The sequence below is a fragment of the Plectropomus leopardus genome, chromosome 1, assembly GCF_026936395.1.
Source record: "Plectropomus leopardus strain MGB_pleo_1.0 chromosome 1, ASM2693639v1, whole genome shotgun sequence".
NCBI classification, from domain to species: Eukaryota; Metazoa; Chordata; class Actinopteri; order Perciformes; family Serranidae; genus Plectropomus; species Plectropomus leopardus.
The window spans coordinates 19152313-19174233 of NC_142176.1; the positions used below are offsets into that span (position 1 = coordinate 19152313).

General features: G+C 39.4%; 1 protein-coding gene across 6 annotated transcripts in view; it reads right to left on the reverse strand.

Moving 5' to 3' along the window:
- apba2b (amyloid beta precursor protein binding family A member 2b) overlaps positions 1-21921 on the reverse strand; it is an 86024-nt gene that overhangs the window by 8222 nt on the left and 55881 nt on the right. For 5 of the 6 annotated variants that reach the window (XM_088077131.1, XM_088077112.1, XM_088077121.1 and 2 more), the window contains 7 exons: positions 20186-20266; positions 17846-17885; positions 17181-17326; positions 9993-10028; positions 7577-7663; positions 3074-3259; positions 127-306 (listed from right to left, as the gene is read on the reverse strand). In XM_088077131.1, coding sequence (XP_087933257.1) covers positions 127-306; positions 3074-3259; positions 7577-7663; positions 9993-10028; positions 17181-17326; positions 17846-17885; positions 20186-20266 — 756 coding nt within the window. The remainder of the gene's footprint in view (positions 1-126; positions 307-3073; positions 3260-7576; positions 7664-9992; positions 10029-17180; positions 17327-17845; positions 17886-20185; positions 20267-21921) is intronic. The other variant, XM_088077140.1, reaches the window with a different exon arrangement.

A 21921-nucleotide genomic window follows, 5' to 3' on the forward strand; every position in this document is an offset into this window, starting at 1 on the left:
CACACATGTAAACTCTCACTGTGTTTACGTTCTTGTTTTTTCCTGCATTGACACAAACCAACAAACATCTGCAAAAAAATCTAGAAAGAAATGTGTTTGTGTACTGCAAGCTGAGTATACACGAACCTCTTTGCAGTTTTCAGAGTTGGAGAAGTGAATAAGGTCGTCATTATACATCTCCTGGGTGTTGATGATGTCGCTGTACTCTTTCTGGCTCAGGTCCTCGGGGTTAATGCCATTGGCTCTAAGGAACTCCTGGTAAGCTACGCTGAAGGCCTGGCCGATGGACTGAGCGATAAGCTGGGCCTGCAGACAGAAAAGGCAGGAATCGTGACCAAAAACGTGTTTGTGATCTCTTTTTGTTAGATCCACGCAAGCTTCACTGAGTTGTATATAAATAACAATACAGAGGGAAGAAGGAGCATCCAGAGGCAGCAAACAACAGTGGCGTTGAGGGTGCCCAGAATATGTTGAGGCATAATTTAAACTGATTCTCACTGTCATCAGATATTTGTTCCCACTGAGAGAAGAGAACAGAGAAGAAGAAAGACAGGTGTGTTTTCCTGCTCTAGTTTCAGTGAGGATTGAAGGTTTCTGAAGATAATCGGCAGGAAACAAAATTGTAAAAGAAACTGTGATTCAATACAAAAAAACTATTCATCCCTCTAGTGTGTTTGAGGGAAAAATAAACACACAAATGATTAAGAACCAGTGTGAGGTTCTTCATCTTTAGCAAATCTTTTTTTCATAATAACCGGTAAACAGGGTCTCTAAACGAAATAAATACGAAATACGTTATATACAACCTTTTCAAAATATTTTTTAACCAAACCTAAGACTGATTTTTGGACAAATCATCTTTTTCTTTTTCAAGCATTGCAGGTCAATATAAAATAATGTGGGCTCGTGCAGAGGTAGGTTTTAAATAGGAATATGGTTATGAAAGTGAGTTAATCTACATTTTGCCAACAGGTAAGAAAAAATATGAGGTAAAACGATAATAGTAGGTTTAGTAATAGGTTTAAAGATTTGTTACATCAGTAATGTCGTCTTCCACACAAAATACCTTTAATCGTTTTAACAAAAAGAAATTGAAAGATGGATAATTAAAATTAAATCAAATGTTTTTGGCATATGAGACCTCAAAAATCAAAATAAAAACTATTAAAAACTTCTTCGGCCTAATATTTATAAATTTGAATTGAAGACTTTTTAAGGACCTGCAGACACATTATAACATTTAGGAATAAACTAAGAAACTACCAGCTACAAGAAGACTGTACAGAATACACTGCCCAGTAACCTGGGTCACATCTGAACACCATACTGTGATTGCAAATGTGCAAAAATTAGCCAACAAGAGCACAAAACAGACTGTTAAGAGTAATGGATAAATGGTTGATATGTAAAGCAAACAAGACCAAACAAAGCAGAGATATATCATATATATATATATATACACACATATAGATATATATTAATTACGTTAATAAACATTAACGTAATTAAAACATTAACATTGCCAGGATTAGCACGCCTTATGTGGAAAAGCTGCTATATCAATATCCACTTTAATGAATTAGCATCCAACTTAAAATCAGTTTTAAGATAAACGATGCAGGATGTTTCTGAAATATAATTTGTAGACTCATACAGAAGTAATCACTCTTAATCATCACATGACACCCTAGAAGGAAGTGTATTTTTCTGTAGAGACTCCCTGCCTGAATTTTCTATTTTTAACTTATTTTCTGCGTTCGATCCGTTAATGGGGCTGTACCCCCACAGCACTCAGGTGAGCTCGGGGCTTTATAAAATGCAGCGACCGGGTGCCAGACATCCAAGAGACACAGTGCCAAAAAAATGGAAATATAGCGACGTGAAACGCAGAAAAAAAGAGTGTATCTGGGGTTGGCTTTTACTTTCACTTTTGATGGGGAGTGTGTTCTCAAACAGTAACCAATAATCCTGCAATGAGTGCCTTTAAATAAACAAAATGACTGGCTCATCTGTCAGGGCGGTGGGGATCGAGTACAAAAATAATTGGGAACAGCTGCTATAGAAAAACCCTCCATCCAGACTCAAAGAAATTTGTAACCAAGGAAGATAAAAGTTTTCTTAAAGTGAACTTTGTGAACGGTGTACAGGTAAGAAATGAAAACCTGAAGCCATATCTTGGCTGTGAGAGATAAGAAAGATCAAGAGAGAAGACAGAGTTTGCAAGCTGTATTCTCCCTATTTTCCCCTTTAATTGAATTATATACTTGCATATAAATCTCTTGCAGAATTTGCAGACATTAATGGCCCCAAACACTCCAAATCAATACACTGTGAATTAGTTTTTTTTTGCAGAACAACAAAAAAAAGTTAAAAAAAAAGACAAACACTGCATGATGCAGCCAGCGGAGCTACAATAACAGAAACAGTTTATAAGTTGATGGATGAGCAGCTGAATGCTTCTATTATAACTCTGGCTGGCCTTTAAAACCTGGCAGCAAAAATTAGACGAAGAGGGGACAGATTGGAGTCCAGCCTTTATACTGACTGGCACAGACACTCAGTTTGCTGGCTCCTCTGTGTAACATTGTTCATGTTGCCAAGTCTTGCTGAATCTGCTTCAACAAGACAAGCAGCGGCTCAGCAAGTTTAAAAAAACAAACAGCCAGTTTACATCCTTTCATGTTATTAAAGGTCAGGCTAGAATTTCTATATATTATATTATTGAAAACATTTGTGACCGTGTGGCGCAAACATGAAAACATTAAGTATTCAAGACAAATTGAGGAAAACAATAACAACAAACGATACAGGAGATAACCAGGACAATGATATCCAATGATCAAATAACACTTACAAAGCAAAACAAGTGTCATCTCTGTCCTATCTTTAGATGTTGGAGGATTCATCTTCCCTCTTTCATAATGACAGAACAATAACAGTGCGACTTCCTTTATTGACTGTCATCTGTACGACCTTTCACCTGCTCACAGCCAGAGGGGTTTAAAGCTGTCAGCTTCTCCCGTAAACACATGAACAGCAGAACTGTGAATGTGAAAACGCACGAAGCACTTACATCTTCTGACTCAAAGACGTGGCATATCATCTTGTACTGCTTCTTTGCCTCGGGTGCCCCGGGCGTAGTTTCGATACAGTCCTGGGAGGCTGTGCGCGGCATCCGGCGTCTCGCCATCAGGACCACAATGTTCCCAATATCGGCAATGTAGGATATAGTGCGGAGTGCGTTGTCCATCATGGTTTCCTGTAAACACATCGACCACAATCACATACGTCAAGGCAACATTTTATTGTCCATCCTGTTGTTTTGATGATTCTCTACAGTTAAGCAGAGCTTTTAACTCCTGTAACGTCCTGGAATTTTTTACATCAATACCTAAAAAATATCGATATTCCATACAATTTCTACACCACGGGGACAAATTGACATTAAGGGCATAAAATGTAGATTCTTATTAACCCTTGGAAACCTGATTCGATATCAGTTTTCTTGTGCTGCTTGAAGCATCCACTGTATATTAATTCATATTTGACATTTAAAGAGTTCTATACAACTCTCAAAGCATTAATATCGCAGCTACTATTCACTATGTAAAGATACAGTGGAGTATAGTACAGTGGAGGGTCCCAAACACAGAATTGGTTCACACCTTCTCTGTGTGTGTCGTAATCTCAGCTTCTCTGTTTGTCGTTGTGGTAACTTGTAGGGCCGCACGTGCATGTGAGTCCCCGTGTGTGTATTCCACCAGCTAGCTAATGGCCTTGCACTGCATTCATACAGCGGCTTGTGCTGATAATTTTGTCCTGATTATCAGCAGCCAGACGGCATCGTCCCGGAAGCCCAGAGTTAACACTGTTCGCTCTGTTGCAGCTGCTAGCACCGATCGCACTGCTGGCACTATGAGCTGTGTGCAGACAAACCCAACTCAGAATCTGAATCTTAGATATGCTCTGAATGTCACATAGAGCTCTTTTGATAAAAGTTATATATGAAGACATTTTTCATTTAAAGCTGTGAGCCCTGAAATCAAATGAAACCCACTTGGACTCAATGTTTAAAAGCAAAGGAGACATTTAGTAATTTAGTGTCTTCAGTGCCAACTCACAAAAAGCTGATGATGTCATCAATGCAGGTCTTTATGCATTATGCATTGATTTCAAGAGTTAATGGAGACAACAGGGTTTCCAACCATAAATATCGACTTCACTGCAGCAGCAATGCAATATAAATTCCACTAAGTAGTTGATTTTTTTTAATTGTGAAAATGTGGTTCATCATTTTCATGCTGGAGCAACTCAGTAAAATAAACCACTGAAACTACAAAAAAGTAAACTACAGCTGGAGCATGAACTACATTACAGGCATTAAAACAATAAATGTACTTTAAATATGGCTGGAGATACAACACTGGAGCCAATAAATAAACAAAATACATCACAATTACAAATTTAAAATGACAAAGTTATGTGAAACCACACTTCATCAAGGCCATGTTTCTCTTTTTGTTTCTCTTTTCTTTTGATTTGATGTATTTATGTGACTTCAGACCATGATCACATGGTGTAGACACAGACATAACGTACAATAGTAACAAAACAATGGCTGATAGCAAGGCTAAAGTACACGCTAAAGTACAGCAAATACTACTTTAACAAAGGAAGGGCATACTTCAGGGAGGCACCCAGTTTACTGATATCTTTTGGGTTATCTGATTGCAATAATAAAATTTGTTATTTGTTTAAATATAGATAGGCGTTTAAAATAATAATTTGGCAAAACCTTTCTCTACAATTCATTACATTTTTACATTAAAAAATAATATGATAATCATCTACCAAACAATTGTCATTACTGTGGATCCTCTGGTTTCTATTCAGCCTTTTCTATCTTCCAATGACTTTCCAATGACTGATACTACCACAGCTTTGAGAAATGTTTCTAACTGGAAATGGTAATTATCCTGTTTCTGCCAACAGTTGGTTTCCTTTGATCGGTAATGTTTAAAAATGAAAGCGTGGTGTGAAGCAGATTTGTTCCGTTTCTTTGTCAAAGCTTTATGATCCATTTAGGGCAGAGCGTGAGATGAAAGTAGTGATGATAGAAAACATACAGACCTTCTTTTGATTGAATTTAAAACTACTGTATGATCCGATTACAGCCCAATAACACCCCGATGAATTAGATATTGAGTGCATGTTCATCCGAAATGTAATGAACAGGTGCACAAAAAAAAACTCTGTCTGGGTTTAGATATCAGAGTGTTTGTGCTGATGAAAACAAAGTGATTTGAATCATGTAATCATGTTTGTTCATTCAGCCAAATAATTATCTAGTGTTGGATAATGTGGATTTTATTAAGCACTGTCTCTGAACACAATTATGAAATGAAATGCGCTCTGTTATATGTACAGCATTGCTGTTCAGTATTTGTGTGTTTTTTGTCTTTTTCAGTTGTAATCACACTTGCCCAGGGACTACAGTCAAAATATTGCCAAGTTGGCTTGAGCATACTTACGACAGCATATTTACAGAAATGTTTATTAATCCTTTGACCCCTGAGAAAATTGAAAAGTATCTTTTAAACCATGGAAAGAAGATGCCAAAATTAGTAAGAAAATATTTAAAAACTTAAAGAAAATTATCTGAAAATTAGCCACAAAAGTTAAAAAACAAAAAACTAACAAGAAAATCTTTTTCCCCCTTTAACATGTTTTTAAATATATATTTATAGTGATTATTAATTAAGACAAAAAAGTTTGTTGGACATTTTTATATGCTTTTTTACCCATAATTTCCTTTTCTTTTTTTGTTTTAATTTTCAGTTTATTTTCTTGTCACCTTTTCCTGATTTCTTGCCATGTTGCTCCTTGCCTTTTCCCCCATGTTTTCAAATGAAATCAAACTACTTTGCTCGATTCAAAGATTTAAATGCTCGTGAAAGGTGTCTGAATGCAGCCCAAGAAAACTGATATCGATCCAGGTTTCGAAGGGTTAATGTGCACTGCTACTGTAACCCTAAACTGAATAAACACATGAAAAACCCGGGCCTGCTGTTTACAGACAATTTACACTTTGAAGGTGAATCTGAAGGATTGCTGAGGGGAACTTTAATTTGTTCATGTTTTAGGATAATAAGCTAAATTTAATTTCAGTTTAGTTAACTTCATTTCATTAAGTGTTTCTGGTGGTTTTTATTACAGTAGCCTAATTATTGTTGTTGTTCCAGCCCACCTTTGAAGTTGTTCTTACTATGAATCAATGTCAGACACCTCAGGGAAGCTGCATCGAGCCTTTTAATTGCAGAACGGAGTCTTTTTTACCTCGAATCTCTCTCTCAAGAGTGCCAGGATCAGTGGCAACCAGATGGAGAAGGGAGGACGATATAAACTGCATTGCAGCACGTTAGCTTCTGCCAGGCGGCTGCCCACACACACACACACACACACACACACACACACACACACGCACACACACACACACCCACACACACACACACACACACACACACACACACACACACGCACACACACACACACACTCAGACGGCCAGACAGCAGCTCAGACTGAAATACCACAAATGAATCATCTATCACATATACATTTAACAGTGAGTGTAAAGCTCTACTCATGATCCCAAGAACAGAAAAGCTCTCAGAAGCATTTCCACTTCCATCAAAGACGCCTCCTCCTGTGAAGACTTGCACTTCTGCTTCTCACAGCATCTTGTCGTAAAGCTAAAAGCCAAGAAAACTTTTGACAAAGCTTCTGCAAGGGTGGAGGGGAAATCTGTCAGAGAAAATCTGACAGATAAATGTGATTTTTTTATTCATAAAGACCTTCAGAAAGTCAAACTTCAGTCTGAAATTTAACTTTTTTGTATGTCTGTACAAGTTAGGAAACCTAGTTCGTATTGTAACTCCGACAGCCTTTTAACGAATAACTAATTGAATCGTGGCATGATCATGACTTGCATATTCATAATATTGTAAAACTAAGAAGAAATGGGGCCCCAGTAACTCACTTGGGAGAGGAGGCACCCCATGTAAGAAGGCTTTGTCCAGGGCCAACTCTAACCTGTGGCCATTTGCCGCATGACTCCCCCTTCTCTCCCACTTTCACGTTTAATCTGTCCTATCTAACAAAGGCAAAAAGCCAAAAGAATATTTAAAAAAAAAACTATGAAAAACACTCTGACACTAGAAACGAGGAGGGCATACAGTGCTGCGGTCAAACAGCTTGCACAGTACACGCTCTCTAAGTCACCCTCCATGCACAGATGTTCATGCAGCATTTTTTGGCTTTGCAGAGTCTATTCTTATCCTCAGTCAAAGAATTGTGACATCATGAGATTAAACAAATAGCAATCATTTGTGGGGTTTCATAAGAAGCAATTTCTGTCAACAGTTAAGCTGCAGTTATGACAGCTATGACACGACATCTCTCCCCTGATGTGTGCAGCCTTGTATCGCTCAGTGTGTGGCCGAGCAAACGGATCTTACTGCCACGGGTGATAAAGGACACTTTTGACAGAAACGTGGTTTATGTATGCTGGTTACTCACCTGTGAGTCTGCGTTGAGGACTTTGATCCTCTGGGTGGAGATGAACAGGTCGACCTCAGTGAGGGTTTGAGCATCTCCGTCTGCACTCTGCAGCAGAAAATAAATAAATAAAAAAAACAACAAAAAAACAGAAAAGATGGTCAGACTGTCTAATTCGACTTTGATTGTTCAAGATCTTTGTACCAAACTTGACTCCTAACAGTTCTCTTCACAACTGCCTGAATAGTGTCTGTGTTAAAGGTCGGGAAAGTACAAGTTTCAATGTCCAGAATGCATGCATGTACAGTTAAGGATCCAGCTCGGAGAATGCTTGTTAGACGGGCAGGTTGTTTGAGTCTAAAGGTGAGGTGGAAAAGGCAGAAAAAGAAAGCTTTTGGCAGTGGTGTTAGTTTACATCAACTGTCCTGGCAAGAGGACGGCAAGCTGGCACGGAAACTAGAAACAGCTTAACACTAAACCCTTACCAGCTGGCTGTTTTGCCAGTGAGAGCAATGCAGCTTCAACACAGAACAAGCCTGTGCACATTTGCATCTAATCATGGTGCTCTGCAGACTAATAAAATTATACTTGATTTCACTTAATTAAAACTGCCTTGTGCAATAAGGAAAAAAAATACTTATAAAAACATATAGCTATGATTAAATATTTCATGAAAGGAGACTATCGCTTGTACCACTCATTAGTGCTTTCATTTTTATCCTTACCAAGTGCACAAGCAAAGATTAAAGATTAAAAGATATAATTCCATTTATGGATGTAACTTCTTTCCCTGTTCTGTTTTCATTGGGTAAGCATTTATGACTGCAGCCATACTCCTGATTTTAAATCTAAAATGTCTAGTGGATTGAATGCATAACAGTCTACAAAGGCTATTGTTACAGAATAAATGAGAAAAAGACTCTTTTATGATGCACCTCCGCCCGTATTATTGATGCAGCGCAGAATGAGAAGTCTAGAAAGAAGCAACTCTGTCAAACTGGGCTGAAAGTTTAAACTTGATGTTTACCACCAAAAGGTCTGATTACAGCTAAACCATTAACTTTACAAAATAATTTAAAAAACAACATACAAAACCAAACAAGATGGGAACTGAAATGTGAGACATTCCACTCTTTAAACAGTGTTGAACTGTTCAGATCTGCTAAGTTTTTCATATCACTAAACCTAAAATGTTTGCAGTCATGTTATTTACAGCGAATCCTCTTCTCTGCTGTATCATAGGTTGAACAGAGTGTGACTTATAGCAAGAGTCATTTTCTGTTTTCGCTGTGTTAAACACACAAAAATTAAGCCTACCCTGAATTACAATCTCCCAAATACATAATTTAACTTTCTTGAGGGCTACAATGTAAGAACAAAATGTGGGAAAAGTATCTGCATGCACTAATTAAAGCTGATTCTTTTGGTGTTTCTGGGTAACATTTTTCTTAGCATGTTAAATACTGAGATCATGTCTGCATTGTTCTGAAGAAAGAAAAAACAGCAATGATTATTTGTAATTTTGATGGTATGGAGGTAAAGGATAAAATAATGCAGAAATTATGTCTATGTACAAGATTTTTGTTTTCTTGACTTCATTTCACCTCAACGGTCATTACACTCTTGAACATAAATTTCTGATTTCATTAAACAATTACACATATTTATGGCGCACTAAGAACTCTTTTCCAAAAGGTATTGTAGCTCTGCATAATATGCAAAAAACTACCACATTTATTTGCATAGGTACTGTGATTGTAATATGACCTGCAATTGTATTGGGAATGGTAATTTTTGCATCAATTGCTGAACAAGCATGTTTTCTTACATCTGCAATATGCTTTGCAGGCCGGCGCATCTCTGTAGCAATACATTTATAATGTTGTGTTGTGACATACTTTTTTCAACAAATTGCAGCTCCTGTGATTTGGATATTGTACTTTACTATATTGAAATTTTAAAAATATCACACACATTGATTTATTGTGCAGCCCTGGAGTATTGCACAGGTTAATACACAGTGCTAAAATGCTCTATTAAGAGAAAAGCTAATACAGTCCGGAGATTCTCCGATAGTGTCCTGCTGACATCTCTTCTGCTACCTTTTGTCACAGTGGTTGCATATAAACGTGCTGTTACTAAATTTGGCTCTCAGCAGTTCTCAGTCTTGTGCCTTAAAACACACCTTTAGGCTCATGAAGGACTCTCACTGCCAAAATACGCAGTTGTTCACATAAATCAAAACATGTTGGTCTTAGTTCTGGAAAATTCTAACACAGATTTATCTGACTAAATTAATGAGCACAACAAAAGTGACAAAGACACAGATGGGGCACGGTACACGGACACAGACAGGCACAAATGAAATGAAAAAGAAAAGGTAAGAGTGGAGGGAAAGTGGCCGAAGGGTCTTCCTTTTGCTCTGATTATTACACACCGCCTTTTTCTTGATTTTGGCAGCCTTCTGTACCCTCTGGCAGGCAGGCAGGCAGGCGTTGGGACGGGACAAGGTCAGCGGAAACGGGAGCACAAAAAACAGGAGGAAGAGGAGGAGGAAATAAAGAAGGTAAATAAAAGAAGGTAAGACAGTAAAGCCCCAAACCAAACAGCAGGTGTGCTATCGCTGCTCTCAGAAACAAGAGAGAGAGAGAGAGAGAGGAAGTGTGCGTGACTGCATACGTGTGTGTGTGTGTGTGTGTGTGTGTGTGTTTGTGGAGATAGCGTTCACACAGCCGTGTTGGTTATCAGATACAAATTTAAAACAGCAATTACAGAGGGTAATAATTGCTTTTTCTCTTTTAAACACAGCAAATCAAAAGCATGCAGATATGAACTGACACTGACACTGTTCCTGCAATCTTGGCATCTATATAAAGCTGTTAGAAGAGGGTTTTTTCTTCATATTGTTTAGTTATTATCATCAGTTTTAAAGTTCCAGTGTGTAGGACTTAGAGGGATAAATTGGCAGAAATGGAATATAATAATGATGAGCATATCTTCTTGAGTGTATAATCGCTTACAAATATGAATTGTTGTGGTTTTGTTACCTTAGAATGAGCCATTTATATCTACCGAGGGAACAGGTTCTCATCCACAGAGTCTGCCATATTTCTACAGTAGCTAAACACTGGCTCTGGAAAGGATAAGTTGCAATTTTGTGTTTTAGCAGCAGAAACTGTATTTAGCAGCCCCTCCACAACAAGCAACGTCAGAAAAACACTGATTTGTCACAAGAAAAGGTTTTATTCAGTGTTTTTACCTGTCTCAGTCACCTAGTCTCTTTGTTTTGGAAAAGAAGAGTCCTCTGCGGATAATTCAGCTCACTGTAAAAACTGAACAATGACCACTAAAGCAATCCTAACCAGGTGTTCACGCATAGCACACAGAGAAATTTGAGCTGCTTGCAATATGCAATCTTCAAGTTAGATGCCAATAAATCCTATGAATTCTACACACTGCTCTTTTCACGATAAAAGTGTCAAATTTGTGGTCAGAACATTTTTCAAAATTAAGACAGATGGTAAGGCCTCTAATTCTAAAATAACTACAGCTAGCAAAGACAAGAAACAGTCTTTATTAAGGTTGTGTGTATGGGCACTGCTCATACCGCCTTCAATGTTCACATCACAGTCTAAACAATATTACCAGGAAAGACATGCTGGAAAACAATCAACGCTCATAGACAGGGGAGGGGATAAAGCCCAGAGCGAGGATTTAAACTGCGCGCTTGGGTTTTGTTCTCTGGGCTGCATAAAAATAAATAAATTAATTAAAACATGACAAGGTCGAGTCACTGTGTTTGGAATTAAACCGCTTAGATCAACATGGAGGCAGTTTTACACAACTAATGTGTTTGATTAGTTCATCAGTGATTCTGGTCTTGGCGGGGGCCGGAACTTACACTGGTAATCTTTTGGAGTACTCTTAGCATTTAATAATCTTTCAAAATCAACTCTTCTCTATAAGGTTCAAGCTGAGTGACTGCCCCTCTCTCCATCTGCCATCGCCCAGAGGAAATTATCTTGACCCTCATTACATTTCAGTGTGCGAGACTGGATGTTTGCCCGAGCTACTGTGCAGAGCTGTAACTGCTAAGACAGTATTAGAAAAAAAGAGCGGAGAAAACAGCCCAAAGGGAAGAGTCTTTTTTTGGGTTTTCGTTTTGTTAAGTTTCCTCCTCCATGATCAGCTCTTTCGCAAGACAGACATCTGAGGCTTTCAGCAGCATCTACTGAGGAGGAGCTGAGCAGGGAGGGGATAGACAGCAGGAAAGAGTGAGTGGTGGGGGATGAAGCTGCATAAATATTACATCAAACAGAGTGAACATCATGCCAAAAAGATATGCATAAATAACCTGTACCTTGCCACAATTTACCTGGCATACTTTTATTTTGCTCAGTTCAGCACTGCGTGGTCTATGTGTGTTCCTGTGCTTGCATATACTACATGTGTTCTTGTTCTGGTTGATCTGGAGCAAATATACAAACAGGGCTGCACATTACTGCGTGTGTGGTCGGGTTCGCGTGCGGTCGACTGCGCCGGCTTCAATGTCAGAGATTAAACGTCTTTTTTGCTCTGCAGCTTTTCATTTGTACGTGAGGGACAAATCAAGGAGATAATGGACGGCTTCTTGTTCAATGGACCCGTTCCAAGCAGGGGAAAGCACTAAAAGGTGACAGCTAACTGTTGCCATGGTTTCATCCTGACAAGACTTTTTACAGGGAATGCAACTGTGCATGACAGAGAGTGAGTAAGTGAGAGGGAGAACCACACACAGATTGGGTAGATGTGAAATGATGCTAGTAGACATCCTCACTGTGGTGAAGACGGACTGAAACCAGCCAAGTGAGCCAAAAGACTTAAAGATCCTGCACCGTCACTTTTCCTGATGCCTTTTCTCTGCTCCAGAATTTCTTTTCATTCAGTCTTGATCCTACAGATTAAAGTAATTAAAGAATATTTCACCCCCATATTATCATTTGTATGTCAATTACTTACCCTGTGTGCATTAAATTTGGGAAGAAAACTTTATTTTTCTTGCATGCCTCCACAGTGAACAAAGATTTCAGAAACAGGTAAATTGAAATCATAGGCGTCTGCGTCCAATAATGGTAACAAACCTGTGCTGGTTATGCAGAAGTGTTCACGGTTTTAGAAAAAAATGCAAATGTTTGGGAAGTTCTGAGTATACCACTGGAAACTTAGATTATACTGCACCAGTTGTGTGAGTCTGTAAATGAATTTTTTGATGTAGTTTTGCTATTGTTAAACACAGACCCCTATGACTTCAGTTCATCAAAAATTTTCCCGGTTTTTGGATTCTTGGTTCACTGTGGAAGCATGCCCTGAATTCAACATAGCACAGGGTGAGTATGTGACATACAAAAGATCATTTGATGAAGTATCCCTTTAGGGATTTGGGGTTTAATCTTTGGCAACAAAAAATGTGATTCTAATTGTTGAAGTCAACAGTAACCGATCACAAAAACTTCCTAATGGACTTCAGGCTGTAGACTTAAGACTTATGACTTATGACATATTTATGATTATATTGATGGCATTGTGTCTAACTATTATGGTTAGCTATGAAAAATCAACATAGTTTTGATATGGACTGAAAAGTGTCTGCAGGACCAAATATTGACCAACAGTTGGCACCGACTGTTAAGTCAGATTTATGGTTTTGTCAAACTATTCTTCTTGAAGATATTTTACTTATCTAAATCACTAATTTGATAACTTTGCCTTAGACTATATTTCTACAAGAAAAAGGAAAAAATTCAAAATGTGAGAAGTTTAACTTTCTTGCTTAAATCAAATATTAGAAAAACATGTTAATGTATTTACTCGAATGACAGAATTAATACATGGTATCTGTACCAAAATTATGGTTGGCCTACACAGCCTAGATGCATCATATTCCAACAGGTTTTACATTAACATATTTTTGCATAGTTACATAAAAACTTGCAGGCATCAGCAGCCATTACTAGCCCGCTTCAGACACAATTTGATACACATTAAGTCTCATCTATGATCCTGCACAAGGACCACGAACCCTCAGTCCTAAATAGAGGTGGAACAAATTACACTACACTGAGGCATTTAAAATTATGGGGTGGGGTTGTGTGGTAGGAATATTGAAGTTTTAGGGACAGAGCTTTAATAATATAAGCTGGTCCCTTACATAAGATACAAAACTATATTGTTATTTACTTACCGTAACGCAGTCGAGGGAACCTGCTAAATATGGCTGAAATATTGACTATGTTGACAAAACAGATCTTTGGCAAAGACTAGAGTTCATTGTAATTGACTGCTCTTTCCTTTTTCATTTGCTGAAATAATGCACCTTGAATCTTAATCTGACCGAAAACTTGCTCTAATATTCAAACCCAGGATCCATACAGTCCGCAAGTTTCGGTCTCTCTTTCTCTACTCATTTAATTCCAGATGTATCCTCCTGGACAAACACACATATTACAACACTTACTGTCTAAAAGTAGACTTCTACACAGACAGGTCATTTATTATTTAGAAAAACAGGCAAGCTAGTGTTCACAAAAGAGAGAGAGATAACAAAGACTAGTGTCAAGGAAGCAACTGTGCACCAAAACATCAGTGCTGCATAATGTCATCATGTCACAAAGCAATCTTTAAGAGAGTTAGAACTAACAAGTGTGAGAACTGCTGAAATGTCTATAATTTTGAGTTTCTGTAACGTCGGCCACAAGCACTTTGGCCAGAGTAAATCTGATAAACACAACAATCAGGCTAATCAAGAACAATAGGAGTCAAGTTCCTCTATGCTGCTCTGGTACCATCCACAGTATTCCTCTCAACCTGTGATGAAATATCGTCTTCACAACAACATTAGTGAACAGCAGGGAGCAAGTGGCAACAAGGGAAATATTAGGTTCATATGCCAGCAGTCCCATTATCCAGCCAGCTGTGCAAAACAACGAGCCCTGCGGCCCAATCTGGCCACATTCTTTAGTTGCCCTAAAAGACCACTCATGCCTAATATATGACTATAATGTTCTGCTCCAGAAGCAAGCAGCACTGATGTCCATGTAAATATTAGCAGCAATCTGGACCAGACAAAAAACTAAAAATACCTCATGGTAACTATTTGATGAAATAATAGAAAAATATGCTGAACTAGCAAGGCTTCACTTATTTGCTTGAGTTTGTGGATCTACTTCCACTGCTGACATGTAGAGTAATACCAGAAATGAATTCAGATACTGTATGAAAAATGTGATTAAACATGCAGTATCAGCAATGTAAAGCCCGTGGGCTGCTCCTGTATATTTTGGCAGAGTGTTACCAATGTAGCCTGAACAACAACAAGACGACTGTAACATTATGCAGGCACCCCTGGGAAGAAGAGAGGGAAATGCTGTCATATAAAATGCTTTTTTAGAGTGGGGCGGCAAACCAGCAGCTCTGATCGGATGCTGTCTCCCAGGGTGCGAACAAAGACATCTCAACATCACCTCTGAGAGCCTAGAATACGTTAGAGTGCAAGAGAGAACTTTTTCAGTAACCAAGGAACCTTTTTTAGGTACTCTGGAGCCACAATATAAATGTATTTTCTGGTCCCCAAAAAGTATTGACTCCTTAACATCAATGTTTATCACCTCTTTCATTCATGCACTGCAAACATGCTGTCATATACATGTCACATGTACAAATGTTGAAATCAACTGGATTAGACATTAAACAAACCCTGTGTAATGTCCAACTGTGTGTGCATAGAGCAGGTAACTGACGAGAGAATTCATGGTGGGCATGTTTCTATCGCGCAAAACCAGAACAAAACAAATATCTAAGGGTGTAGAAGAAGGGTCATTTACAAAAGTGTTTCCCAACCGTTTCAGTCACAGGGACCAGATTTTGTGCTTAGTCATTTCAGTTTCAGGTCCACACGTAAGATAAATTACCACATATTCAGTTTTATTTCCCAAAATGTAAACAACACAGGAGCTTAGAACACACTGAAATCAAAGATATTGCAAGAATAAAGTGCAATTATTTAAAACGCAGTAGATAAATTGCGTTGAAAAAAAAAAGTGCATATTATTGCTTCAAGATCAGAGACATAAAAAACACTGCAAAGGCACAGCATGTTAATAAGCCAAAAAATACCCAAAACAGAGCAACAAAATAGTTAAAAAGCAGAAAACGGCTCTTCAAAATAAAAGCCCTGAGCCAGAAATTCAAAATAAAGAGTGTCTCTCAGGAGTCACTTGCGATCCATCCAGAATGGAACCACGACCAACAAATTTGGAACCACTGATTTACACAAGAATAGAGACGTCTAATCTAACTGGTGAAATGACGAGATTCGGGAAGCCAAAATCGTCACACAAATTTAAGTAATGGTAAGAGACGTTGTTTATGATCAAATTATGAACCAGCTGCATGCCTGCAGTGTAATCTGCATGATGTCCTGCCTCCTAAATGCTCTAAATGCTCTACACTGGCGCCACCCCTCTCCTAAACCAGGCAAAGTATTTCCAGTAGGTGAGAGTATGTTTGACACAGACCTGTTGTGTGCTGTATGTGTGAAAGAGGAACTCTGGATAATGTCTGGACCTGATTCTGTGGACACTGTCCTAAGTTCAAAGTCGTACAACTGTAAATTATAAACCAGCTCTTTAGACTCACAACCACAAAAAAAGTGACTAAAAATATCAAATAGTTGCAGGAATTATGAGAACAAAGGAAAAAACTCAGAAATTAAAAGTCTCTTTGCACATTCCTGTTGGCATGTCCACCTCAAATGAAGATTAGGCAAATTGAACCAATAACAAAACTATGGTGCCGTTAGAAATGCAGTTTCTACACACTAAGAAAAAACAACACATTCATCGTGTTTTGCTTTGATGTTTGAGTTTAGTTTATTAAATTATTAAAAAGGATGCTAAAAACAGAGTGTTTTATGGGTTTTTTTCTACTTTAAAACATAACCGCCATGAAACAATTAGCGAGTTTTGTTTTTCTTGTTCATTTTCTTTGTTCTCTGAACGCTCCCTCCCTAATTCATTCATCTACACTCCTCTTTCTCGACCGCTTCCTGCTCTCTTGGCTCATTTATTCTGTTTCTGAACTTGCGGGAAAGCCAACAACTTTATTTCTAATGCTAATGAACAAATGTCCAGCCCTCAACATAACACTACTGTGAATGGTGACCAGTGCTTACTTTTTTTTTGCTGTGCTCAGGTTAAAGGAGCTGCAAATTTAGCCTTACAGCCTCCCCAATTAGTTACTGTTCCACAACTGGAGACGGGACTAATTTTACATCTGAAACTTATATACAGGAACTTAATCTAGACCCTGGTACATGCAGGTAAAGTTCTTCAGTTCATTAAACATTACTGTTTCTTGTGGAAAGTTCCTGAAGTTAAAACTGCCTATTACCTTCTCAGGTTAGTTTTGGGGTCTTTTAGGTCAACAGGGGCAGAAATCCTCATTCAAACCTGTGCAACTTCTCCAGAGGAAACAGCATAAATGAAAAATTGTGGCCTCCTGACTGAGGAGAGGTATAGTTATGGATATCTTGCAGGTCAAACGCTAAATGTGTGTTTTTGCATGTGTGAGTCAGTGTATTTTCAAGTACCTTGACCCTGCTGACAGCCTCCTGAGCCTGCATCATGCGTATGTTCTTGGAGGGGTTCCTCTCAGACAGCAGCTGAGTGGAGCCCAGGTAGTTAGCAGCAAAGATAATTCCATCAATCAGGTCCTCTGGCTCGCAGGGTCCTGGGACTGGGCCGGGGAAAAGCAGAGAGGGGGGTGATTAATGACGAGACACGAGGAAGGACAAAGTGTGGATAGACTGAAAGGGTCTGGTGTGCAGTGGCAAGAGTATTGTGATCACTGCCATCAATGTGTTGTGCGGAAAAATAGAACCAAACACTGTTGCTCTGGAGATGGTGATACAGTGATAACAGGCTGGGTGGGACAGGCTGTGAGCTAATAGAGGTGCAGTGCTGGTGGGAGGCTGAGCCGAGATTAATCTGTGTCTGTGATATGCAGATGTGGACTCTCAGACACCCACTCAGGGACACAATGCGCTGTCATGATCTGAAGGAGCAAACAGCCAGCTAAGCCCCTCACATATTATTAGGCCGAGCATCTGCCCAGAGGCAGGGAAAGAGCACTGGAAAAAGTTTTATCAGGGCTGTGAAATGAAAGACTGAAGGCAAAGTAATCGCTGGAATGCTTCCATGCAATTACAATATTTTGATTTCATCACCAAACAGGTGTGCAGACAGATTAACTTACCATCGACAAAGCTGGGGAACGATGCAACCTTCTTTGTTGGCTAGAAGACAAAAACAGGAGATGAGAGATAAATGGTTGTGAATTGAGCTGCAATTACCGCCTGTCAAATAGCAGTTACATATTTCCCTCGGCAGCATAGACGATCTTATACAATTCACACAGTTTCAAGGTGGACACCAAAGATTTGTGTTACCATTTCAGTATCTGACCAGTCTCCCTTTCTGTTGCTGAGTGATGGCCAGAAAGGTGTTTTTGCATAACACTATGATGTCACAGTGAAGTTGACCTTTTGGATCATAATGTCAGTACTACATCAATATATCCTGTTAGACGTTTGTGTGAAAATCTGTCCTAGTTAGCATGCAAATTCTTGAGTTATGGCCAAAAAGGGTACAGTGACCTTGACCTTTTAAGCACTGAATTCTAATCAGTTCATTGTTGAGTCCAAGTGGACGTCTTTGCCAAATATGATGAAATTTCCAAAGTGTTCTTGGGATCTTGCTTTCACAAGAATGAAAGGGATACAAGATCACAGAAACCACAACTTTTTTTTTAAATTTAAGATATTTTTAGGACATTTTTGCCTTTAATTGATAGGACAGCAGAAGTGTGAAAGGGGTAGAGAGATAGGGGGTGACATGCAGCAAAGATCCGAGGCCGGAATCGAACCCGCAGCCTCTGCGGTGAGGACACAGCCTCTATACGTGGGGCACCAGCTCTATCCACTGAGCCACCAGGTGCCCCAGAAACCATCAAAGTCCAGTCAGTTCATTGGTGAGTTAAGGTAGATGTTTGTGCCAAATTTGAAAAAAAATCCCTGAGGGTGTTCAGGAGATATTGCATTCACAAAAATTAGACAAAAAAGGTCACAGTGACCTTGACCTTCGACCACCAAAATCTTATCAGTTAATCACTGAGTCCAGGTGGATGTTTGCGCAAAATTTGGAGAAATTCTCTTAAGGCCTTCTTGAAATAACACACTCACAAGAATGGGACGGATGGAAAGAAAGAGAGAGAGAGAGGGACAGAGACAGGGAGGAAGGGAGAGATGGGGGCAAACAGCAGTCCTGGTCATGAGCTCCTGCTATTGGCTGAGGTGCTGCAGAGCCTGATGGCTGTGGGGACAAAGGATCTGCTAAACCTTTTAGTCCTGCAGCACAACGAGATGAGCCGTCTGCTGCAGTTGGTTCTCCGCCTGCAAGACTGTTGTGGAGGGGATGACTGATGCTGTCCAGGATGGCCTGCACCTTACTGCATGTGCATCTTTCACCACAGTTCCCAGTGAGTCAAACCTCCTGCCAAGCACTGAGCAGGCCTGTTTCACGAGCTAGTCCAGCCGCCCACTGTTTTTATCTTTCACACTACCTGCTGAGCAGAGTGAAGACGTGCAGGGAAGCTTGCTGATTTATATCAAGTTCAGTCTTAGAAATGACAAGAGGGGAAAATCGTCTAAATATCCCATCTTGTAAAATATTTTGTCTTTTTGTATGAGAAAGGACAAGTAATTGCTTTTCTTGATTCCCCGATTGCAAAATGGTGATTGGAATTTGTCTTTGACCTTCAACAAACATGCAACTTGAACCTCTTATGATGCAAGACATGATGCTCTCCTGCTATATGAGCGATATGAGGCTTAAAATGTGACATGACATGATGTGAAAGCAGCTTACAAAGTCGCCCAGCTACCACAATATCAATGTTTAGCTCTGGCCTACATTCACACAGTTGCACATATTTACACCTTGGCACTTCCACTGCTGCAGAAACTGGGTATGTCTTGCTCAAGGGCACTGAAAAAGTGGAGAGCGCGCTAAGTGTTACTCATCCACTGCACACATCGACATTGCTGTGGGAGGAGGAAGAGAGAGGATGTGCGGGAGGGAGGAGGAAGCTATAGGCAGAGAGAGGCATGAAATGTGAAGTGATTCATGAGATTTAAACACTCGTCCCAGCGGATCTATTTGATCCTCTAACCTGCTCACTACACATTCAGAAAGTTTATTCCACCCAGGGACAGGGAGGTGTGGGCGGAGCCTGTACAGAAAGCATCCACTGCAGACAACCCCGGTGAAAAATGGCTCTCATAAAACTGCACGCAGAAACGCTGCTCATTTACCAGGATGCTATCACGCTGTAAGCAGAGGACATGAGCTGAGGTTGTAATTACACAATTACTCATTTACTCAGACCATCACACACACACACACACACACACACACACACACACACACACACACACACACACACACACACACACACAACAAACAATATCCTGAAGTTTGGAGGACCTCGCTCAGATCTAAAGGTTGATGAAGGAAACACTGCGACAGAGCATCTTACCTCTGGTACATTGTTGTTCTCCAGGGGAACGTTGAGGTCAGAGCGCTGCTGTTTTCTGGGTTGCTCTGCGCCATTGCTCACCTGGCAGGTCAACACAGAGGAACAAGTGCAAGTAGAAGAGAATTAGGGGAGGATAAAACTGAACAACAAGAGACTAATTTTGCACAATCTAAGTCAGGCACATGGAAACACTTTCCTTTGTGTTTGTGTTGCTGGTTGGAATTGGCTGCAGAGGGTTAGGTTCGAGGAAAAATGAATGTTTAGATAGGCCTTAAAACAAGGTCAATCCAATAATAAACAACCTAAAAATAAATTAAACCTAAAGCAGGTCAACAGAATATGCAACATAGAAGTGGTGTACGTCATCTGAGATGTAGGTCAGCACTGATTGTCAAGGTTTATTGTCATAAATATGCCATAATATTGTGTTCCAGTTAGGCGCCAATTCACATTTTTAACATTTAGTATGCATAAGGGCTTAGATTATCATGATGGAAGTATGTGATGGTCATTCCCATCGTCAATTATGTCTCATAAATTTTTGGGTTGATAAAATTTGTTACAGAGATATGATGCAAAATGTATATTTGACAACTCAATTAAAATGGCCAAGCCAGTTTTTCCCTCGCTAAAAAATGGACTAACTTTGGAGCGTTACTGGCCCTCTTCACTACCAGCAAGCATTACATTAATATGACATTGATACCAAAGGATAACCAAGTTTGCCTAGTTCCATATATCACTACCTTTGGGCTAGCTCAAAATAAGAGCACACCAATGCCTCTTAAAGACAGTGTTGTTGTTAGCCAAGATCACTGGCAGTCTTGCAGGTCTCTATAAAATCACCTTAAGGGTAAAGCAGTCCTTTGAGGAACGCAAGCACTCTGGGTTCAAACTGATGTAAGCTGGCACATGTTTATGTTCTCTTTTCTATCATTCTCTCATCAGATGTATGGATATAAACAGTACATCCATATAATCACGTGCAAAGGGAGGATTACATTTATTCTTGTGGTGATCAATCTTGCAGTCCACAACTGCTCATTAACATTCAATCGTACCACTGGCTGAAATGAAATCCTCCCGCCAATAAAACCTCCTCCTTCTTGGTGTAGCAGTGAAAATTCAGCCCATGCTGTGCTGCATCTAAAATTGAAATTAATTACCACAAACATGACATTAGTGGCCTCCTTTGCAAAGAGAGAGCTAAACGTAAAGTCCTGATCAGTATTCATCATGCCGCCCAACTCAGTTGTGCAAACAGCCATTAAATTAATTAGACTCGTGTTGTTGTTGTATGGTGGGATGGATTGCTAAACTGTGATGCTCTACAAAACTGCACCCATGTGCAGAATCCAGAAAAATGCCTTCATCTGTAACAGGAGGTCTAAAAGAGGCTACAAGTAGAACTTTATCATCAATAAATCAGCACCATCTTGATTTTAAGCCATTAACAGAATTAGCATTCACAAGACCACCAGCTGCTGCAAACGTGGACAGGACAGATCTACCAGGATATTTTTGTAATTGAGTGTGTGATATTGCACTCCTGCGACTACTTATCAAATCAGCCTCAACTACATTAATGTGAGATCTCCTATTTTTCCTATATAGTGTCTTCAGCTAAAGGAAAGCATCAGATTCATCCACAACAGTTACTTCCCTGATAAATAAGCTACTACTGTGCAACAATGAAGACTTCTGCAGCAGTAAGTCTTTTCATTATGCTCTACTCA